This window comes from Trachemys scripta, chromosome 10, assembly GCF_013100865.1.
Source record: "Trachemys scripta elegans isolate TJP31775 chromosome 10, CAS_Tse_1.0, whole genome shotgun sequence".
NCBI classification, from domain to species: Eukaryota; Metazoa; Chordata; order Testudines; family Emydidae; genus Trachemys; species Trachemys scripta.
Window position 1 is genome coordinate 52,165,161 of NC_048307.1, and position 22,829 is coordinate 52,187,989.

Genomic DNA, 22,829 nt, shown 5'->3' on the forward strand with positions numbered 1-22,829 from the left:
TATAGGCAGGGAGCTAACCAAGGAACTACAGCTCCCAGGGCCCCCTGTTGGTTCTCAGCTCTCATGCTGGATTCTTGCGCCCCTTGCAAATCTGCTGCCCCAAGCAACTGCTTGCTTTGCTGGTGCCTAGAGCCAGCCCTGGCCTCGGCTTAGCAATACTGATAGAAGTGTGTCATGGACCTGCCTGAAGCTGGGGGTGTCCTGTGAAGTGAGCATGCCTAATTCAAAGTCCAATTAATATTGGACTCGTGATGGCCTGTCTGGGGCTCACATGCCACAAAATAAATCAAAAGCCTCCCACTGACCTAAAAGAGAAGAGTGGTCAGAATTAGCCCCTGACAAAGCCTGGCTTTGTGAACTAAGGCAGAATGAAGATCTTTTCTTCTACTTCACTCAGAACTGCCATCTGATAGCAGACAGTCCGCATCATCTGGCCTGCTGATGCCTGATCGGCCTTTGCCTGCTCCCAGCCCTTCTAGCTGCGACAGGAAAACAGCTTGCTGGTTCCGCCAGGAGTTGACTGTGGGAGGCCTTTCTAAACAACTGGAGGTCCAAACTCATTGCCCTTCTTTTCCTAGGGTAGGTTGTACCAAGGCAGTGAGGTCTCTGGCAGTAGGCAGCAAATGCCTGATATACCCGATCGCAGAGAGTTATAAAGTTATAGATTAAAAGAAACTTTCCCCTCCCTTCCTTTGCATTTCCATTTAACCGATCGCCTAACAAATCCCCAACAAAACATTTAAAGAAAGCCAATCCCTTAACCGCCCTCCCCCTCAAAAAATCATGGAACTAATAAGATGTTTGCAAACCATCCCTGTTCATTCATACTTTATATCCCTTTCCCTAATGCTTTTTCAGTGTTGTCTCTTTAGGTTGTAAGCTCATTAAGACAGGAACCATCTCTCTAGGTATATGCAGTGAGTGCCTAGCACAAACTGTTCACAGTTAACCTCTAAGTCCTGTTGTAATACAAATAAATAATAAAAAGTTAAACCTAAAACTTTAAACAGAGCTTAAAGCCTATTGTAAAAGCCAAGATATAGAAGCAACAAGGGAATCTGGAAATAGCCCTGTGAGTAAATGTTACTATGTTACCCAGGGTTTTCAGAACCCAAAGCAGTGGTAACTTAACTGTTTCACTCCAGGCGGTGTCAGAAATAAATCAATGGGAACACAGTGCTTCTGGCTGATGAAAAACTAATACAAGTAAGCATGCTCTTATCTAAAGCTATAATTTATTAGATTAAAGCACACACAGACATAAGTAATAGGTTTAGAACATCCCAAATAATTACCTACAATCTGAGATGGTATTGAGTAATTAACTAGAGGTCTGGAATGGCTGGTCACTTCTCCGCCAAGGAGTATGGTGTCAGGAAAGTGTCTCAGGAAAGCTTCAGAGAACTGCTCCAAAGTACACTATTATCTAGTCTTTTTATAACTAACTTTTACAAAACACACAGCCCATAGTGACCCCTACTGGGTCATCACCTCTCCTAACTTCAATAAACTACTCATCCACAAACATTGTTAACAATCTTAGTCATAATAAGCTTCTATATGAAAGGTGCCCAAACTCAAGATCTCCATCCACTTATTTTCTTTCAGTCTCAATTTGTTGACTCTTTTCTCCCCTCCTCCCGTTCTGATTAGCAGACACTGCAAGCCTGCAACTAGTTTTGACCTTGCCTCCAGAAGCCCTACTTGTTCAAATTAATCCTCAACTATGTGGTGTTCTGTTTTATTAATTCATGGTGACTGAATGCATACAATAAGGTTGCAAGTTAGCTTGATCAAAATCTGGGGTACACACCCCAAATTTGGGGCAACAGCTTAGCTGTTTTTTCTTACATGACCTCTTCTCCATACAAGTTGCAACAGAGAAGGAAATTAACCTATCAGACAAGCAGTCATTTTCTAGCACGCTGGGAAAAGCAAAACAGAGCGGAGAAAGGCTGTTTTCGAGGGTGTCACAAGATTTTCCTGCCTGAAGACCACAGACCAGACAGACAACCTCATACAATGTGACAAAACATCCCCCAAAATGAGCATGTGGGAGCAGATCTGAATGTGACCCCTTTCATATTCAGACCCCAAGGACTGAGACTAGAGTCTGAACTCACCCATGAAAATGCATAGACCAAAATGTCCAGTGGCCACCTCCAGCAATACAAGCATCCACAGTGAGTTTTACAGGTTTTGTGCAAATGGATTGAACTGAACTAATTTTTAGCAGCTTGTACTGATTGCCCCCACTGATCAGTTGTTGAATGGTTTGAAAAGCAGCCCCGCCTCCCATCTGAACACTCCAATCTGGTTTCTTCTCTTTTTAAGGTCCTTGAGGTTCCTCCCCATAGTATTGGGCCAGCTCTGGCTGATATAACACCCCAGAATGTCAATTCTTGAGATAGACAAGGTGGGTGAGGTAATGTCTTTTTACCTGGAACTGATACAGCTACAACACCGCATACAATTCTTGTCATGTTAATACTACCACAGAACCAGCAGAGGGGATCACGTACATACTTTTTAAAGCTGTATGATACGGTTCTGACAAGTTACTTTTATAGCAGAAGAAAAAATAATTACATATAAAAAGATGATGTATTGCAAAACTAAAGAACAATGGGAAAGGGCACTTTGACACAAATTCAGGAGAACCAAAAAAAAGAAGTTCTTAGTTGTTCAATCTGCTGCTGTTTTTCAGTCTCATTATAGGGCTATTCAGAGCATACTGCTAAGATCAAAGAATTAGGTGACCTACACCTAAAACTTAGGAGCTACGTCCATCAGAGATGTACAAAATTCACACCCCTAAGAGATGTAATTAAACTGACCTATGCCCCGGTGTAGCCACAGCGAGGTTGATAGAAGAATTCTTCCACTGACCAAGCTACCACCTCTTGAAGGGGTGGATTTACTATAGCGACGGAAAAAACCCTTCCACTGCTGTACCAAGTGTCTACACTACAGCTCTAGAATGGCACAGTGGCAGCAGTGAAGAGGGAAGTGCTGCCACTGTGCCACTACAGTGCTTGTAGTGTAGACTTCCCTTAGAGAAATAAGGGATGTGAAAGAATAATTAGGTTATCCAGTGCATCTCCCTTGCCAGTGCAGGGCTGCTCCTCAGACTATGTTCACTACTATTTTGCCTAGCTTTAAGTGTTTCAGATGATAGGGCTCCCACCAGTTACTTTGGGAGACTATTCTGCAGCCTAATGTAATTGTCTTAACTAGTTTAACCAACAGCAACACAAACCAGAGGAAAGCAACAGGAAACCCTCTGTACTTTCTTCGACAAGAAGTACTACTGCAGAACAAAGCCAAAGCAATCCACATGCAACGCTGGACAGGTGAGACACGCCCCCCAGGCCAGAAGGCACAACAAATAATAATGGGGAGGAGGCTCCGGTCATTAAGAGTACAGGCTGTACTTATGATGGTGCTACACCAAGTTCTTTGGGAAATACTGTGCCTGATGTCCCCACCAAAGAAAATGAATGACCTGAACTTTCATAAATGAATCAGAGTAGGAACACAGAATGTGAGAGTATGTATGAAGGGAACCTCTCCATAGTGACAAAACAATTGGAAAGATGTAAGATGGAATATGTGGAATCTCAAAGCTATGTTGGAAGGGTAAGGATCATTTCATGACGATGGATGGATACGCAATGGACTATTCAGGATCCAAGAAAATGAGAGAAAATGGGGTCACGTTAATCTCATCCAAGGAAACATTCAAGTGTATGCTTGGATATGATCCACTTAGTGAAAGAATCATTAAAATTTGTCTTTGAGCAAAGCCAGTCAGTCTTTCCATCAAACCAGTTTACACCCCTACACAAGCTGATGACAATGTGATTAATGAATTCCACAAAGGACTCGACACTCACTAAAACATCAAATAAAGAGATCACCCTTATAACTAGGACTTGAATGTGAGCAATGGAGCTGTAGGCTCTCAAAGAAGTAATGGAAAACAATGGTCTGGGTTCACAAAGTGAGAAAGGAAGACATTTAACTGAATTCTGCTGCTCTAATCCAGTGGTTCACAACCTGTCCAAACAACTGTACCCCTTTCAGGAGTCTGATTGTCTTGTGTACGCCCAACTTACACCTCATTTATAAACATACAAACTGACATAAAAATACAGAAGAGTCAAAGCACACTATTACTGAAAAATTGCTTACTTTCTCATTTTTAACATATCATTATAAAATAAATCAATTGGAATACAAATATTGTACTTACATTTCAGCATATAGTATACAGAGCAGTATAAACAAATCATTTTAGTTTGTACTGACTTCACTAGTGCTTTTTATGTAGCCTGTGGTAAAACTAGGCAAATATCTAGATGAACTGATGTACTCCCTGGAAGACCTCTGAGTGCCACCAGGGGTACACGTACCCTTGGTTGAGAACCACTGCTCTAATAATCTGGTCATTACAAAAAACTATCTTCATCCAGCATCCTAGATGTTTGTACACATGGAGGTCACCTGATAAGACAAAGAACTAAATCAGCTGTTTAATGATACAGCAACACTGAGTGCGGTCTGTGGGTCAGATTATCAGCTGCTAGCCTCAAACATAAAATTAAAACTACAAAAGACACCTCTTAACCAGCCTCAGATATGCTGATGGTATGATATTCTTTGCTACAGTCACCAATGCAATGCAACAAATGTAAAAAGAATTAGTAAGGAATACAGACTACTCCTGAATGCAACAAAAACAAAATTATTTACATTGACATGATGACTAAGAAAAACAGGATGCAAGCAGACATCTTGATTAAAATAAAGCTGTAGCGGCAGTAGATTAATTTAATTAACTGAGATCATATATATCCAACTGTCAGGGTTCCCTCTTCACTCTGAGGTACAGATGTGGGGACCCGCATGAAAGACCCCCAAGCTTATATTTCACCAGCTTAGGTTAAAAACTTCCCCAAGGCACAAATTCCTTGCCCTGGAATGGTATCGCTGTCACCACCAAGTGAGTTAGACAAAGATTCAGGAAAAGGACCACTTGGAGTTCCTGTTTCCCCAAAATATCCCCCCAAGCCTCTTCACCCCCTTTCCTGAGAAGCTTGAGAATAATATACCAACCAAATAACCAAGGTGAGTACAGACCAGACCCTTGGGTTGTTAGTCTCTAAGGTGCCACAAGTACTCCTGTTCTTTTTGAGGATACAGACTAACATGGCTGCTACCCTAAAAACCCAATCAGATTCTTAAAAACAGAACTTTATTATAAAGAAAAAAGTAAAAGAAGCACCTCTGTAAAATCAGGATGGAAGGTCATTTTACAGGGTGATAAGATTTAAAACACAGAGGACTCCCCTCTAGGCAAAACTTTAAAGTTATAAAAAACAGGAATAATCCTCCCTCTTAGCATAGGGAAAATTCACAAACTAAAACAAAAGATAATCTAACGCATTTCCTTGCTATTACTTACTATTTCTATAATATTAGATGCATCATTTCAGAAGGAACTGGATTACTTGCTTGGTCTGTCTCAGAGAGAACAACACACAGAGCACAAAGCAAAAACCTTCCCTCACAAATTTGAAAAGTATCTTCTCCCCTTATTGGTCCTTTTGGTCAAGCACCAATCAGGTTATTTGAGCTTCTTAATCCGTTACAGGTAAAGGAGGGATTTTATGCTACCCTTAGCTGTATGTTCACGACACCAACCAACGAGGCTGTTCCAAAGAAATCAGAAGACAACAAGGGATCACTTGCTCACCTATGGCCTCTCTTAAGAAACTATGGAAAAACTGTGGCATCTTGAAATGTACAAAGGTGTGACTAGTGAAAAACTTAATTTTCTTCCATAGCGATTTATAGATGTGAATCATGGAAAGTTAATGTTGCTGATAGGAAGAAAATAAAAGCCTTTAAAATGTGGTGCTGGGAAAGACTCTTGTATATCTCCTGGATGGAAAAAAAGATGAATGCCAATGTTAGAAGTATTACTGGAGAGAAGCAGACCCTGATGTTGGAAATTAACATGCAATCTTATGCACTTTGGTCTCATTAAGCACAGAGATGGAAATAACCTTGAGAAAAAATTAAGGAGCAATGGTGGAGGGTCATCATAGCACAGGACAACCAGTGAGGAAATGGTGGATGGTTTGTGGCTGATCATGGGAAGGTCAGCTACGGAGTGCTCAAAATTAGTGCTGGATCATGAAGGCTTAAGGCAGGGGTAGTCAATAGGTGGATTGCCAGTAGGGTTGCCAGTCCTCCAGGATTGGCCTGGAGTCTCCAGGAATTAAAGATTATTATTTAATTAAAGATTGTCATGTGATGAAATCTTCAGGAATACATCCAACCAAAATTGGCAACCCTAACTGCCAGCCACTTTTGAATAGATCCTGAAATCTTTTTATCTACTTACCATCATTATTGTTATTTTCTCTGGAGCCTGGACCTTGACTATACCTTGATCAAGAAATTTGGACTGTGACAAAAAAAAATTGACTACCCCAGCTTAAGGTAATTCTGCTATGATGTCACTGATATTCAGACATGAATAAATCGGTTTGTTTACTTATTAGTGTAACTGTCTGAATGTTTACCATTCAGCCCAAGTTTCTCCTTTCTTCATTTCATCCTGGTTTCTCCTAGGGCCACCCTATCAAGGTATTGGGACTTTGTAAACAGGAGATATTCCAGAACCATTTCTTCAGACATGCAACGATCTTGCAAAAGCGGTCACAAGATGACGACTTTGGAAATCACCACTGAGAACTGCAAACTGGGATGATCTATCAGCAACAATGGAAAAGAGTCACCGTTGAATTGTGTCTCAATAACGTAAATAACTCAAATATTTAATTGGATTATTTTACATAATATATCAGAGGTGTAGGGTAACTATCTAAAAAATGAACTAAGAACTGATTTCAGCTTGCCACAGACCTATTATAGCACTTAACTACTCTAACTTTCCCTATCTACAATGATGAGAATACCTCTCAGAGGTTTTGCAGTTTACTTCAGTGCTATTGAATTAGATCATAAAGATCATGAAATAAGCCACAGGGTGGCAATGTTTTATAGTTTGAGAGCTATCACTATGCTTTATAGTTTAGCTTCCAAGGATAATTTCAACAAGGGGCCCTGCATTTTGTCTAGCATTAAACAATCCCTGGGACAAACAGAATACCCCCAATTAAATTTCTCCTCTCCCCCAACAATATTTATTTCAGTTTATGAAAGGTTAAAAAAGGAGCCTAAGACTGGGCACTCGTGATATAGTTTACAAAATCATGAGCCACAACAGCATAACAACTCAAACTCTATATAATAAACTCACAGAACTCTCCAGCCTTCTCCTTTGCAAAACCACACACACCTCTCCTTAGAGAACTGAAATGTCTCATTTATCTCCTTTAGGCATAGTTATACATGGAACACTTGTTCCTTCATTAACATTAGAGACAATGGTGTAACCAATTAATGATTTTGTTGCTGGTCTTATGATATTTGGTGCTTCTCTTAAAGCCCCAGCTCCTTGAATCATGATTAGACAGCTTTCATTTAAAAGCAAAGGTAGTTTCTAGCCCTCATGGCTGCAGAGAAAAGCTTGAATACACAACCTCAAAAAACCTCAACAATCCAGAAAGCAAATAAAGCACCCCCAATTTTTTTTTTTATTCTCATGGATTTTTGGGGGGAGGGAAAAGGGGCTGACTCATGTTTTTTGAACACTTGAAGTTCACAATATTATAAACAGCTGTGAACTCTTATTTTGTTTTTTTATCCTACCTAATACACCTGAATGATAACAACAACAACCCATTAGCTCATAGAAATATCATTTGTTGCCTGTAGCACTCAGTGTAAGCACAGTGACATAACTGCATATCAAAACATGACTCGTGAATCTGTTGGAATGGTCGGTATACAGAACCTTGGATTGAGCAAAATCAATTCAAACAAAACTATGATGTTTAAGATGCCTTTTAGACAGACCCATTTTGAAAATATATTTTCTTTTAAACATTCTAAACTATGAATAATGTGGTAGAGATCATTTATTACGATTCAGGATACTGCACCTTAAAAAAAAAAAAGTTACAGTGGGAATTTTTCTCCAGAAGCTACAAATTAAATCTCGGGTTTAATGAATTTTTTTTTAACAATTCCCCCAGAATTCATGTGGGCCCTCCCCAGATCTGGGCTTTCTAGCTGCAGAACTATTCAGCTAGCTAAGGGCACACCAGTTAAACAAGAAAATACACCAAAAGATTTTTTACACAGAGCTGTTCTTCAGGCCTGTGAAGGACACTCACGTTTGGTCTACACTACAGAGTTAGATTGACACAAGGCAGCTTACACTGACCTAACTCTGAAAGCATCTACACTAAAATGTCGCTCCCGACGATGCATTTCGCCCACTACGCCAACTTAATAACTCCACCTCTGCAAGAGGTGGGTTAGGTTGACATAGTTAGGGCAACAGTGTCTGTGTAGACACTGTGTTAGACAGACTTTGTGGGACACATTCTGGAGGCCACTAATGACCCATGTGACCGCTCTTGTCACTGTTTTAAACTCCACTGCCCTGTGGCCAGCTATGCAGGTACACACCCCTCCCCTTTTAAAGGGCCCTGAATTTTTGAACTTCCATTTCCTGTTTGCTCGGGTGTGGAGAGCTCACAGAGCAACTGCTCAGCTGACCAGGCCAGCTCCATGTCTTGCCAGGATTACACAAGAAATGCTGTATCTCCTGAGTCTGTACGGAGAAGCTCTGATCCAGCTGCAAAAATGTCTGTATCTACGAGCTGATCGATCAGGGCATGGAGGAGAAAGGCTACAACAGGGTCATGCAGCAGTGCTCCGTGAAAGTCAAAGAGCTGTGGTAGATGTACCAGAAGGTAATGGAGGCTAACAGTCGCTCTGGTGCACAGCCGCAGACATGTCACTTTTACAAGGAGCTGCATGCCATCCTCTGGAGTGGCACCCTGCCCCTCCCCCACAAGGGCCTTGTGGATACATCAGAGGACTCAGAGTCACAGGCCACCGCAGTGAACCCTAAGGACGAGGTGTTTGACTCCAGAGCTGTCAAGCCAGTCCCTAGAGTCCAGCACAGGTGAGCCTGATGAAGGGGAAGGAACCTCTGGGTAAGTATGTACTTTGCTTTGATCTTCCAGGGACACATCATTCCTCCATACAGTTATGCAGAGGGGGGCCTGCAGAATGGTTTGTGCATACCGAGATGTCCTGTGAACCCTCCAGAGAGATTTTGAGAAAACTGTCCTGAAGGTAGTCCGCAATCCTCTGCTGAAGGTTTCTAGGGATAGCTGCCTTATTTCTTCTGCCACGGTAGGACACTTTCCCACACCATTCAGCAATTACTTCAGCAGGCACCATTGCAGCACAATGGCAAGCAGCATATGGATGTGCAGGTCAGTCAGATGCGTGCAGGACTTTTTCCCTTTCAGCCTCCATTACTCTCAGGAGTGAGGTATCAGCTAAAATCCCCACTGCCTATGGAAAACAGTGCCAGTATTCAGTTCAATTGCCCTATCCACATATACCCCTTTCCTCCCCTGGCCGTACTCACCATGGCTGGGAGTGCTGCCGTGCTCTATGAATCCTAAGCAGAAGTGATAATGTAGTGCTTGTAACTTGTATGGATCAAGGGTAGTGAATACAATCTCCGTGCACTGTATTTTTTGCAACTGGAAATGTAGTCTCCAGACACACCATCTGAGCAGCACAGCCAGATAAGGAGGAGAAGGAAGAGGATGTGGGACAACATGTTCCAAGAGATCCTGCAAGCCTCTGGTGCTGCGGATATCAAGCAGAGGGCTTGCAGGATCATGCTCATTTACATGTGGACAGGAGAAAAGTGCAGGAAAAGGAGAGTGACATGCAGCAGGAGATGCTAGCGCTTCTCAAGTGGCAATCAGACATGCTGGATAGCCTTGTTGACCTTCAGGCTCAACAGATCCGTGCTTGCCGCCCTCTGCAGCCCATAGAGACCTGCATTCCGGCACCTCCCTACACCCCCTGCACTACCCCCTCAGGGGAGAGTACAGACGATCATGGCCATACATATACCAACCATGTCTCTGTAGGTGTGTGAGAAATGAAAATGACTGTTCTTTTCCCTTCAAAGGTTCTTTTCCCTGTATTTATAAAGATTCATTCAGTTATAAATATGTCTGTTTACATGTGTTTGGAATAAAAGTCTATTTATGGAAACTTAATTCATCTTTATTAGTTCACAACATATGCTGGTTGGGGCTGACATAATTCACAGATAATAGCAATAGGTGCATCTGCAATGTTATATTACTACACACACACAGCACTCATTACAGGTTCATACTGGGGTGCAAAAAAAAAAAAACCCAAAAAACCCAGACCCCCACAATGCCGGGCACATCACACAACAGCAACACAGATTACTGTGACTCATTATTAAAATGGTCTTTCAAATCTTCCCTTAGCTGCATAGCTGCCCATTGAGCTCTTCTTATAGCCCTGGTACCTGGCTGCTCAAAAATCAGCAGACAGCCATTCCACTTCTACTCCAGTGGAAACTTCTCCCACTTTGCCTCACAGATATTATGAAGCACACAGCAGGCAGCTATAACCATTGGGATACTTTTTTCACGGAGGTATAATCTCATGAGTAGACAGTGCCAGCGGCCTTTCAAGCGTCCAAAGGCACATTCAGCTGTCATTCTGCACCTGCTAAGCCTGTGGTTGAAGCGCTCCTTGCTGCTGTCAAGGTGTCCAATGTACGACTTCATAAGCCACGGGACTATGGAGAACGCTGAGTCTCCCAAGATCACTATTGACATTTCAACATCCCCAATGGTAATCCTCTGGTTTGGAAAGAAAGTCCCTGCTTGCAGCTTTCTGAATAGACCGGTGTTCTTAAAGATGCGTGCATAATGCAGCTTCCCTTACCATCCTGCATTGATGGTTGTAAAATGCACCCAATGATCCACCAGCACTTGTAATACCATAGAAAAGTAGCCCTTTCTATTGATGTACTCTGTGGCAAGATGGCCTGCTGCCAAAATAGGGATATGCATGCCACCAATCCCCCCACTGCAGTTCAGGAACTCCAATGCTGCAAATAAAATAAATAAGAAAAAAAATATATATATATATTTTATTTTTTATTTAGAGATGGTGGGGACATGGATTTGCACGGCTTTTGAAAAACAGCATAAAATGTTATGGGATGCAGATAAAATTACAGGATGGAGAAAACTGCATCATAGGACGTTGAAACCATGTTCCCAGTAACCCCTGTACGACTTGTTTGCTCCCTGAGGCATTGCAAACCCTTCCCAAAACACCCTGAGCTAGATAGTGGTGAGTTGCACAGTAGGATGCCTACCCAGGGTGCACTGCTGCCTGCATCGATGCATGCGCTGCATGTGAGGATGCACACCACCGACACAAAGACTATAGTGTGGACATGCAAAGGCCATTTAATTACTATGGCAGCTCAGCAGTTTTACATGAATTACCTCTGCCTTCTGTTTCAGTACTCAGTGAAATAGTCTTGGTTTCTAAATAATAAACAAGCCAGGGCAGAGCTGATCTTGCCTGCTCACCAAGTTGATTCACTACTGGTGAGATCACTTTCAAAACAGTGTGTCATGGAGTCTGGGGGAGTTAGGGCCCTGCACCCTCCACTTCCTGCTATTCATCATGACTCTCAGCCAGCCAGGAAAACAGAAGGTTTAGTAGACGACAGGAATACAGTCCAAAACAGAGCTTTTAGGTACAGAAACCAGGACCTCTCAGTCAGGTCCATCTTGGGAGGTAGGGAGCCCAGACGCCGTCCTGGGCATCCCTCCGTTTCCCCAGTCAGCTCCAAACTGAAAACCCCCTCCAGTCCCTCTTCTGGTCTTTGTCTCTTTCCTGGGCCAGGAGGCCACCTGATCTCTTTGCTCTCCAACACCTTCAGTTGGCACTTGCAGGGGAGGGGCCCAGGCCATCAGTTGCCAGGAGCCAGGGTGTAGGCCATTCTCTGTGCAGACATCATAACACTGGCCCTCTAAGGCTCTGCAACAATAACACACCCTAGCCCATCACCTAGATACTTAAGAAATGCATAGGGGAAACTGAGGCACCCACACGGTATTCAGAGAAAACATTAAGAACATTCCCACTTTGACACACAGTGTTTTTCATGCTTTTAGAAAAAAAAAATTAAGTAACCAGCCAGCCAGGAAAAAGATTATGAAAACACAGGAACTAGGAATGATACAATGATAAAATAATAAAGTTACTAAAATGAAATAAAAAAGGGACAAGAAAAAGTGGAAGGAAAGGAAGAGAAAAAAGTTTAGGAAAACATTTCAAATTAATTAACTTTCACTTTGAATAGCTGAATGTGATAACTTGGAAGCGAAAATAGTTGTGCAGATGAAGTAGTTTCCAGCAAAGCAGGGAATACAGGGGCCAAGAACAAATCAAAGGAGAAGCAGCAAATAAATTCTTTCACAGTTTAAGTGGAAAAATGGAACCCACATTTTGGCATTAAATCCCCACTCTCTAAGTAAAAATAGAGGCTTGTAAGTTGACTAGCATTTCCATTATATTACAAGGGTATATTACAGCCTCTGTGGTTTTGTCTAGCTTAGTAGTTCTTATACTTTACCTTGCAAAGCCCTGTCTAGTGGTCTGCAGAATGAAATATTTTGAAAGTCAATAATAATAGGGCCTTGGGGTATTGAGAAGGGAGCTAGACTATTAAGAAGAGAGAAGCTCTCTTATAAAGACATCAGCAAAATAAAGAGATTGGAAAAATCCTGGTTTAACTTTAGAATGCAGCCAAAGTGGTATTGATCAGAAGCAAAACGTATCTACATGTAAAATTACCCAGGGTGGAAAAGAAGAGATGGCTGGCTAAGGCTTGCATTCACCCACTCTTCCCCACAATACTAGATATGCACACTTATCTTATGTTTTGTCAACTCAAAAAGTAAAGTCTCATCACTAGCACCAGAGGGCAAGTGTGAAAAATCGGGACAGGGGGTGGGGGGTAATAGGTGCCTATATAAGAAAAAGCTCGCAAAATCGGGACTGTCCCTATAAAATCGGGACATCTGGTCACCCTACTAGCAGCCCAAAAAATACATTAAAACCGAGGGCCTGATCTTGCCAGTTGATTTAACCAACCTGCTACCCTGAAAGTGCTCAGCTGGAGTTGCAGCATGCTCAGCAACTGGCAAGATCAGCCCATTATGACTACATTCATGATAGCAGCAGCTCACTGAGTTACAGTTAATTTGCCACTACTATATTAGCCAAGCACATATTTTAGGAGAGAACTTGCTTTATATTTTGCTACACCTTGAGACCTGATGAAAGTTACTTAAGCAAGTGAAATAAGTGGGTTTCCCAAGAACAGATAGATTGGCCATGCAGTGTAACCAATTTTCTTACCAGATTATTTTCTCCTCCTCCATCAAAGCAATGAAATACATTATGAAAATAATGTAATTTTCATAAATTGAGCAATGGAGCGTTGCCACATACATAAACAAACATTCTAGCTATACATACTACCACCAGCTGGTGATGTGATTATGGTTATTATCTATATTATATAATCATTGTCTGCAACTTACTCTAATGTGCATTTGTAAAAGGGCTGCAAAATTCAGATCAAAAGGTTTTAAATTAAAAAAAAAAAAAAAAAAAAACAACCTCTAACATCTGAAACAGTCATACCAACATACTAGTCCATTTATACACACTTGAATTTAGGATGTAACAAACTTATATAAATCTTGAACTTGAATTACATCTCTTTTCATAGGAGTACTATTTCCACTGCTTTAAAGTTAAAAAAAAAAGTTAACTTGGGATAACCATTCTTCATTAAGAACACAAAGTATTTTTTCCAAACACAGGAAATCTGAAAGCTGTATAACAAACTGAGATACCCATGAGGTTTTTCCATAATCTGTTCATGATATTCAGTTAAAATCCTCTTCCCGTGCCAAAATTTAATGACTGAGTCAACAAACCTCAAGTTCAGTGCTTGTGGGTGATTTTTGTGGCTAGGTAACTCAGTCAAATAAGATTGGTGAGTGAAACAGCAAGAATGACTAACCCATTAAATATGAACTCATATACAAATTCCTCCTTAATGTTCTTAAAAGCTGCCAAAATCGCAAACTATTAAAAAGTTCTTTTACATACAGATATTTATAAGTGTTATGGTGCTGTCTAATTTATAAATAACTAAAGAGACTAATTTATAAATAACTGTGGAATATAATAGGAAGATACTATTACTGTTCCATGAAACATTTTGGAGGTAATTTTAGAAGCACATTGTGGTGTCTACATACTTTACAATTAAACCCGTCAATTATTTTTTTGCAGTTTAAGCAATACTTTAATCAAAGATTTTGTAAACTCACATGCAATATTTTAAGTCCATAAGTATTTTATCAACTATAATGGATTTTGAGTCAAAAAAGAAATTTAAAGTTATAAAGAAAATAACATACTCTCCTCAGTGCATATAATTGAAGCCTGATAAAGAACTTGAAATCATTCTTTATGATATGTAGGTTTAAGTGACATAGGCAGATTACAGAAGATTTCAAATAAATTAAAAAAGATGAGATTCAAGAAATCTGATAATGTACATTTTTGGAGAGCAATTTAAAAGAATGATTAAAGAAATTGATGCAACTATCTCCACTATAACAACAAGATTTTATTGTTTCTACTCTTATTATAGAAATAATTGTAGCAGTATTTTGGGGGTCATTATATCCTTATTTTCCCTTCACTTCCTCACCTAACTGAACTAAACAAATGTGAATTTCAGAATTCCTACGTCTCCCTTCTTAAAATATATGCTCTCACAATAGGAAAGAAGTGTGATCAATCCTTAAACATTAGGACTTGAAAATAAATTTGAACTCATGGAATCAATATCATAATACTAGGGCTGCAATTAATCGCAATTAACTCACGTAAGTCACTCAAAAAAATTAATCGCAATAAAAAATTAATTGCAGTTTTAATCGCACTGTTAAACAATAGAATACCAATTGAAATTTATTAAAATATTTTTGATGTTTTTCTACATTTTCAAATATATTGATTTCAATTACAACACAGAATACAAAGTGTACAGTGCTCATTTTATATTATTTTTATTAAATATTTGCACTGTAAAAATTAGAAAATAAATAGTATTTTTCAATTCACCTCATACAAGGACCGTAGTGCAATCTCTGTCATGACAGGACAGTGATAGTGACAATAAAATGCTAAGGGACATTAGAGAGGCTATCAAAATAAAGAACTCGATAATAGTGGGGGATTTCAATTATCCCCATATTGACTGGGAACATGTCACCTCAGGATGAAATCCAGAGACAAAATTTCTCAATACTTTAAATGACTGTTTCTTGGAGCAGCTGGTACAGGAACCCACAAGGGGAGAGGCAAGTCTCGATTTAGTCCTGAGTGAAGTGCAGGATATGGTCCAAGAGGTAACTATAACAGGACCACTTGGAAATAGTGACCATACTATAATAACTTTTAACTTTCCTGTGGTGGGAAGAACACCTCAACAGCCCAACACTGTGGCTTAACTTCAGAAAGGGGAACTATGCAAAAATGAGGTGGTTAGTTAAACAGAAATTAAAAGGTACAGTAACTAGAGTGAAATCCGTGCAAGTTGCATGGACACTTCTCAAAGACACCATAATAGAGACCCAACTTAAATGTATACCCCAAATTAAAAAACACAGTAAAAGAACTAAAAAAGAGCCACCATGGCTTAACCACCATGTAAAAAAAGCAGTGGGAGATAAAAAGACATATTTTAAAAAGTGGAAGTCAAATCCTAGTGAGGTAAATAGAAAGGCGCATAAACACTGCCAAATTAAGTGTAAAAATGTAATAAGAAAAGCCAAAAAGGAGTTTGAAGAACAGCTAGCCAAAAACTCAAAAGGTAATAACAGAAGCAGGAAGCCTGCTAAACAACCAGTGGGGCCCCTTGATGATCGAGATACAAAAGGAGCACTTAAAGACGATAAAGTCATTGAGGAGAAACTAAATGGATTCTTTGCTTCAGTCTTCACGGCTGAAGACGTTAGGGAGATTCCCAAACCTGAGCCAGCTTTTGTAGGTGACAAATCTGAGGAATTGTCACAAATTGAAGTGTCACGAGAAGAGGTTTTGGAATTAATTGATAAACTTAACATTAACAAGTCACCGGGACCAGATGGCAGTCACCCAAGAGTTCTGAAAGAACTCAAATGTGAAATAGCGGAACTACTAACTATGGTTTGTAACCTGTCCTTTAAATCAGCTTCTGTACCCAATGACTGGAAGATAGCCAATTTAACGCCAGTATTTAAAAAAGGCTCTAGAGGTGATCCCGGCAATTACAGACCAGTAAGTCTAACATCAGTACTGGGCAAATCAGCTGAAACAATCATAAAGAATAAAATTATCAGACGCATAGAACAACATAAATTGTTGGGCAAAAGTCAACATGGTTTCTGTAAAGGGAAATCGTGTCATACTAATCTATTAGAATTCTTTGAAGGGGTCAACAAACATGTGGACAAGGGGGATCCAGTGGACATAGTGTACTTAGATTTCCAGAAAGCCTTTGACAAGGTTCCTCATCAAAGACTCTTATGTAAATTAAGTTGTTATGGGATAAGAGGGAAGATCCTTTAATGGATTGAGAACTGGTTAAAAAAAAGACAGGGAACAAAAAGGTAGGAATAAATGGTAAATTTTCAGAATGGAGAGGGGTAACTAGTGGTGTTCCAAGGGTCAGTCCTAGGACCAATCCTATTCAACTTATTCATAAATGATCTGGAAAAAGGGGTAAAAAGTGAGGTTGCAAAGTTTGCAGACGATACTAAACTGCTCAAGAAAGTTAAGACCAAAGCAGACTGTGAAGAACTTCAAAAAGATCTCACAAAACTAAGTGATTGGGCAACAAAATGGCAAAGGAAATTTAATGTGGATAAATGTAAAGTAATGCACATTGGGAAAAATAACCCCAACTATACATACAATATGATGGGGGCTAATTTAGCTACAATTAATCAGGAAAAAGATCTTGGAGTCATCGTGGATAGTTCTCTGAAGACATCCACGCAGTGTGCAGCGGCAGTCAAAAAAGCAAACAGGATGTTAGGAATCATTAAAAAGGGGATAGAGAATAAGACAGAGAATATCTTCTTGCCCTTATATAAATCCATGGTATGCCCACATCTTGAATACTACGTACAGATGTGGTCTCCTCATCTCAAAAAAGATATACTGGCATTAGAAAAAGTTCAGAGAAGGGTAACTAAATTGATTAGGCTGGGGTTTGGAACGGGTACCATACGAGGAGAGATTAAAGAGGCTAGGATTCTTCAGCTTGGAAAAGAGGAGACTAAGGGGGGATATGATAGAGGTATATAAAATCATGAGTGATGTGGAGAAAGTGAATAAGGAAAAGTTATTTACTTGTTCCCATAATATAAGAACTAGGGGCCACCAAATGAAATTAATGGGCAGCAGGTTTAAAACAAATAGAAGGAAGGTCTTCACACAGCGCACAGTCAACTTGTGGAACTCCTTGCCTGAGGAGGTTGTGAAGGCTAGGACTATAACAGGGTTTAAAAGAGAACTGGAGAAATTCATGGTGGTTAAGTCCATTAATGGCTATTAGCCAGGATGGGTAAGGAATGGGGTCCCTAGCCTCTGTTTGTTAGAGGGTGATGATGGACGGCAGGAGAGAGATCACTTGATCATTACCTGTTAAGTTCACTCCCTCTGGGGCACCTGGCATTGGCCACTGTCGGTAGACAGGATACTGGGCTGGATGGACCTTTGGTCTGACCCAGTACAGCCATTCTTATGTTCTTAAAGCGCAAATTACAAATGTAGATTTTGTTTGTTTGTTACATAACTGCACTAAAAAAAAAAAAAAAACAATGTAAAGCTTTAGAGCCTACAAGTCCACTCAGTCCTACTTCTTGTGCAGCCAATTGCTAAAAGAAACAAGTTTATTCACATTTACGGGAGATAATGCTGCCAGCTTATTATTTACAATGTCACCTGAAAGTTAGACCAGACGTTCGCATGGCTCTTTTGTAGCCCGCATTGCAAGGTATTTACATGCCAGATATGCTAAACATTTGTGCCCCTTCATGCTTTGGCCACCATTCCAGAGGACATGCTTCCATGCTGATGATGGGTTCTGCTCGATAACTATCCAAAGCAGTGCAGACCAACGCATGTTCATTTTCATCATCTGACTCAGATGTCACCAGCAGAAGGTTGATTTTCTTTTTTGGTGGTTTGGGTTCTGTAGTTTTCGCATTGGAGTGTTGGTCTTTTAAGACATCTGAACGCATGCCCCACACCACATTCCTCTCAGATTTCGGAAGGCACTTCAGATTCTTAAACCTTGGGTCGAGTGCTGTAGCTATCATTAGAAATCTCACATTGGTACCTTCTTTGCATTTTGTCAAATCTACAGTGTAAGTGTTCTTAAAACAAACAACATGTGCTGGGTCATCATCCAAGACTGCTATAACATGAAATATATGGCAGAATGCGGGTAAAACACGGAGCAGGAGACATACAATTCTCCCCCAAGGAGGAATTCATTCACAAATTTAATTAACGCATATTTTTTAAAAACGAGAGTCATCAGCATGGAAGCATGTCCTCTGGAATGGTGGCCAAAGCATGAAGGGACAGATGAATCTTTAGTGCATTTGGCACGTAAATATCTTGCAATACTGGCTACAACTGTGCCATGCGAAAGCCTGTTCTCGCTTTAAGATGACATTGTAAACAAGAAGCAGGCAGCGTTATCTCCTGCAAATGTAAACAAACTTGATTGTCTGAGCGACTGGCTTAAAAAGAAGTAGAACTGAGTGGACTTGTAGGCTCTAAAGCAGCGATAGGCAACCTTTGGCATGTGGCTCGCCAGGGTAAGCACCCTGGTGGGCCAGACCAGTTTGTTTATCTGCTGCGTCCGCAGGTTCGGCCGATTGCGGCTCCCACTGGCCGCGGTTCGCAGTCCCAGGCCAATGGGGGCTGCAGGAAGCGCCACGGGCTAAGGGATGTGCTGGCCACTGCTTCCCACTGCCCCCATTGGCCTGGAATGGCGAACCACGGCCAGTGGGAGCCGCGATCAACTGAACCTGTGGACACGGCAGGTAAACAAACCGGCCCGGCCTGCCAGAGTGCTTACCCTGGCGAGCCATGTGCCAAAGGTTGCCGATCCCTACTCTGAAGTTTTACATGGTTTTATTTTTGAATGCAGTTATTTTTTGGTACAGAACTCTACATTTGTAAGTTCAACTTTCATCATAATACAAGTACTGTAGTGCAATCTCTTTAAGTGAACTGAAAAATACTATTTCTTATTTTTACAGTGAAAATATTTATAATAAAAATAATATAAAGTGAGCACTGTACACTTTGTATTCTGTGTTGTAACTGAAATCAATATATTTGAAAATGTGGAAAACATCAAAAAATATTTATATAAATGATATTCTATTAACAGCAAGATTAATCACTATTAATTTTTCTAATCGCTTGACAGCCCTACATAATACATTCCAGCCATATGATTAAGATTTTTTTACAAATCATTTCATCTTTAAATTAGCCTTTAAAAACACACATCTATTAACCCTTACCGGTACAGTGAAGAACTTGAGCAAGCAGCTGCCAGCATAGGAATAGAGGGTGCAATTTCATTCTCATTTACCTTGCTCTATTGTATATCATTGATTCATTGTCATCCAAGACAGTTGCCAGCATATCCAAGTCATGAAACATTTTCAGCATGTAGTCTGTAAATTTACATCCTGAAACTCTCTCCACCACAGCACTCAGAAGGGTAAAGCCATAAGTCGAATACAAAAACTGGCTTCCTTGAAAAAAAATGGAAGGAGAGAAAGAGATAGGTTATTAAATACCGCTTGAATGAAAAGTTTAATGTTTCCTTCTGCAATCTTTTCCTATGAAGTTTCCTATTCAATACATAAAGTTTTGACACAGGGATCTGTGTCAAGTATCAGGGGGTAGCCGTGTTAGTCTGTATCTACAAAAACAACAAGGAGTCTGGTGGCACCTTAAAGACCAACAGATTTATTTGTGCATAAGCTTTTGTGCGTAAAAACCTCACTTCTTCAGATGCATAGAGTGAAATTTACAGATGCAGGCATTATATACTGACACATGGAGAGAAAATACTCACCAGCAACTACACACCATACCACAGAAACACCAACCCAGGAACCAATCCCTGTAGCAAACCTCATTGCCTCCTCTGTCCCCATATCTACTTTAGCGACACCATCAGAGGTCCCAACCACATCAGCCACACCATCAAGGGCTCATTCACCTGCACATCTACTAATGTTATATATGCCATCATGTGCCAGCAATGCCCCCCTACCATGTACATTGGCCAAACCGGACAGTCCCTTCGCAAAAGAATAAAATGGACACAAATCAGACATCAGGAATGGTAATATACAAAAGCCAGTAAGGGAACACTTCAATCTCCCTGGTCATTCTATTACAGATTTAAATGTCACTATTATTGAACAAAAAAACTTCAGAAACAGACTTCAAAGAGAAAAGGCAGAACTAAAATTCATTTGCAAATTTAACACTATTAATCTGGGCTTGAATAGGGACTGGGAGTGGCTGGCTCATTACATAAGCAGCTTTTCCTCTCCTGGAATTGACACCTCCTCATCTATTACTGGGAGTAGACTACATCCACCCTGATTGAATTGGCCCTGTCAACACTGGTTCTCCACTTGTGAAGCAACTCCCTTCTCTCCTTGTGTAATATATAATGCCTGCATCTGTAACTTTCACTCTATGCATCTGAAGCAGTGACGTTTTTACCCACGAAAGCTTATGCCCAAATAAATCTGTTAGTCTTTAAGGTGCCACCAAACATAAGAAAGGCGGTACCAGGTCAGACCAAAGGTCCATCTAGCCCAGTATCCTGTCTACCGACAGTGGCCAATGCCAGGTGCCCCAGAGGGAGTGAACCTAACAGGCAATGATCAAGTGATCTCTCTCCTGCCATCCATCTCCATCCTCTGACAGACAGAGGCTAGGGACCCCATTCCTTACCCGTCCTGGCTAATAGCCATTAATGGACTTAACCACCATGAATTTCTCCAGTTCTCTTTTAAACTCTATTATAGTCCTAGCCTTCACAACCTTCTCAGGTAAGGAGTTCCACAAGTTGACTGTGCGCTGCGTGAAGAAGAACTTCCTTTTATTTGTTTTAAACCTGCTGCCTATTCATTTCATTTGATGACCCCTAGTTCTTGTATTATGGGAATAAGTAAATAACTTTTCCTTACCCACTTTCTCCACATCACTCATAATTTTATATACCTCTATCATATCCCCCCTTAGTCTCCTCTTTTCCAAGCTGAAGAGTCCTAGCCTCTTTAATCTCTCCTCATATGGGACCCGTTCCAAACCCTTAATCATCTTAGTTGCCCTTTTCTGAACCTTTTCTAGTGCCAGTATATCTTTTTTGAGATGAGGAGACCACATCTGTACGCATTATTCAAGATGAGGGCGTACCATAGATTTATATAAAGGCAATAATATAGTCTCAGTCTTATTCTCTATTCCCTTTTTAATGATTCCTAACATCCTGTTTGCTTTTTTTACCGCCTCTGCACACTGCGTGGACATTTTCAGAGAACTATCCATGATAACTCCAAGATCTTTTTCCTGACTCGTTGTAGCTAAATTAGACCCCATCATATTGTATGTATAGTTGGGGTTATTTTTTCCAATGTGCATTACTTTACATTTATTCACATTAAATTTCCTTTGCCATTTTGTTGCCCAATCACTTAGTTTTGTGAGATCTTTTTGAAGTTCTTCACAGTCTGCTTTGGACTTAACTATCTTTAGCAGTTTTGTATCATCTGCAAACTTTGCCACCTCACTGTTTACCCCTTTCTCCAGATCATTTATGAATAAGTTGAATAGGATCGGTCCGAGGACTGACCCTTGGGGAACACCACTAGTTACCCCTCTCCATTCTGAGAATTTACCATTTATTCCTACCCTTTGTTCCCTCTCTTTAAACCAGTTCTCAATCCATGAAAGGACCTTCCCTTTTATCCCATGGCAGCTTAATTTACATAAGAGCCTTTGGTGAGGGACCTTGTCAAAGGCTTTCTGGAAATCTAAGTACACTATGTCCACTGGATCCCCCTTGTCCACATGTTTGTTGACCCCTTCAAAGAATTCTAATAGATTAGTAAGACACGATTTCCCTTTACAGAAACCATGTTGACTATTGCTCAACAGTTTATGTTTTTCTATGTGTTGGACAATTTTATTCTTAACTATTGTTTCGACTAATTTGCCTGGTACAGACGTTAGACTTATCGGTCTGTAATTGCCGGGATCACCTCTGGAGCCCTTTTTAAATATTGGCGTTACATTAGCTAACTTCCAGTCATTGGGTACAGAAGCCGATTTAAAGGACAGGTTACAAACCTTAGTTAACAGTTCCGCAACTTCACATTTGAGTTCTTTCAGAACTCTTGGGTGACTGCCATCTGGTCCTGGTGACTTGTTAATGTTAAGTTTATCAAATTAATTCCAAAACCTCCTCTCATGACACTTCAATCCGTGACAGTTCCTCAGATTTGTCACCTACAGAAGCCAGCTCAGGTTTGGGAATCTCCCTAACATCCTCAGCCATGAAGACTGAAGCAAAGAATCCATTTAGTTTCTCCGCAATGACTTTATCGTCTTTAAGTGCTCCT

The 22,829-nt window shown here is 40.5% G+C and overlaps 1 protein-coding gene across 3 annotated transcripts in view; it reads right to left on the reverse strand.

The window, feature by feature from the left end:
* Window positions 1–22,829, reverse strand: part of LACTB (lactamase beta) — a 36,540-nt gene that overhangs the window by 2,937 nt on the left and 10,774 nt on the right. For 2 of the 3 annotated variants that reach the window (XM_034783227.1, XM_034783230.1), the window contains exon 5: window positions 19,772–19,937. In XM_034783227.1, the coding sequence (XP_034639118.1) occupies window positions 19,772–19,937 (166 nt within the window). Of the gene's footprint in view, window positions 1–11,150; window positions 12,058–19,771; window positions 19,938–22,829 lie in introns of those variants that run through there. The other variant, XM_034783228.1, reaches the window with a different exon arrangement.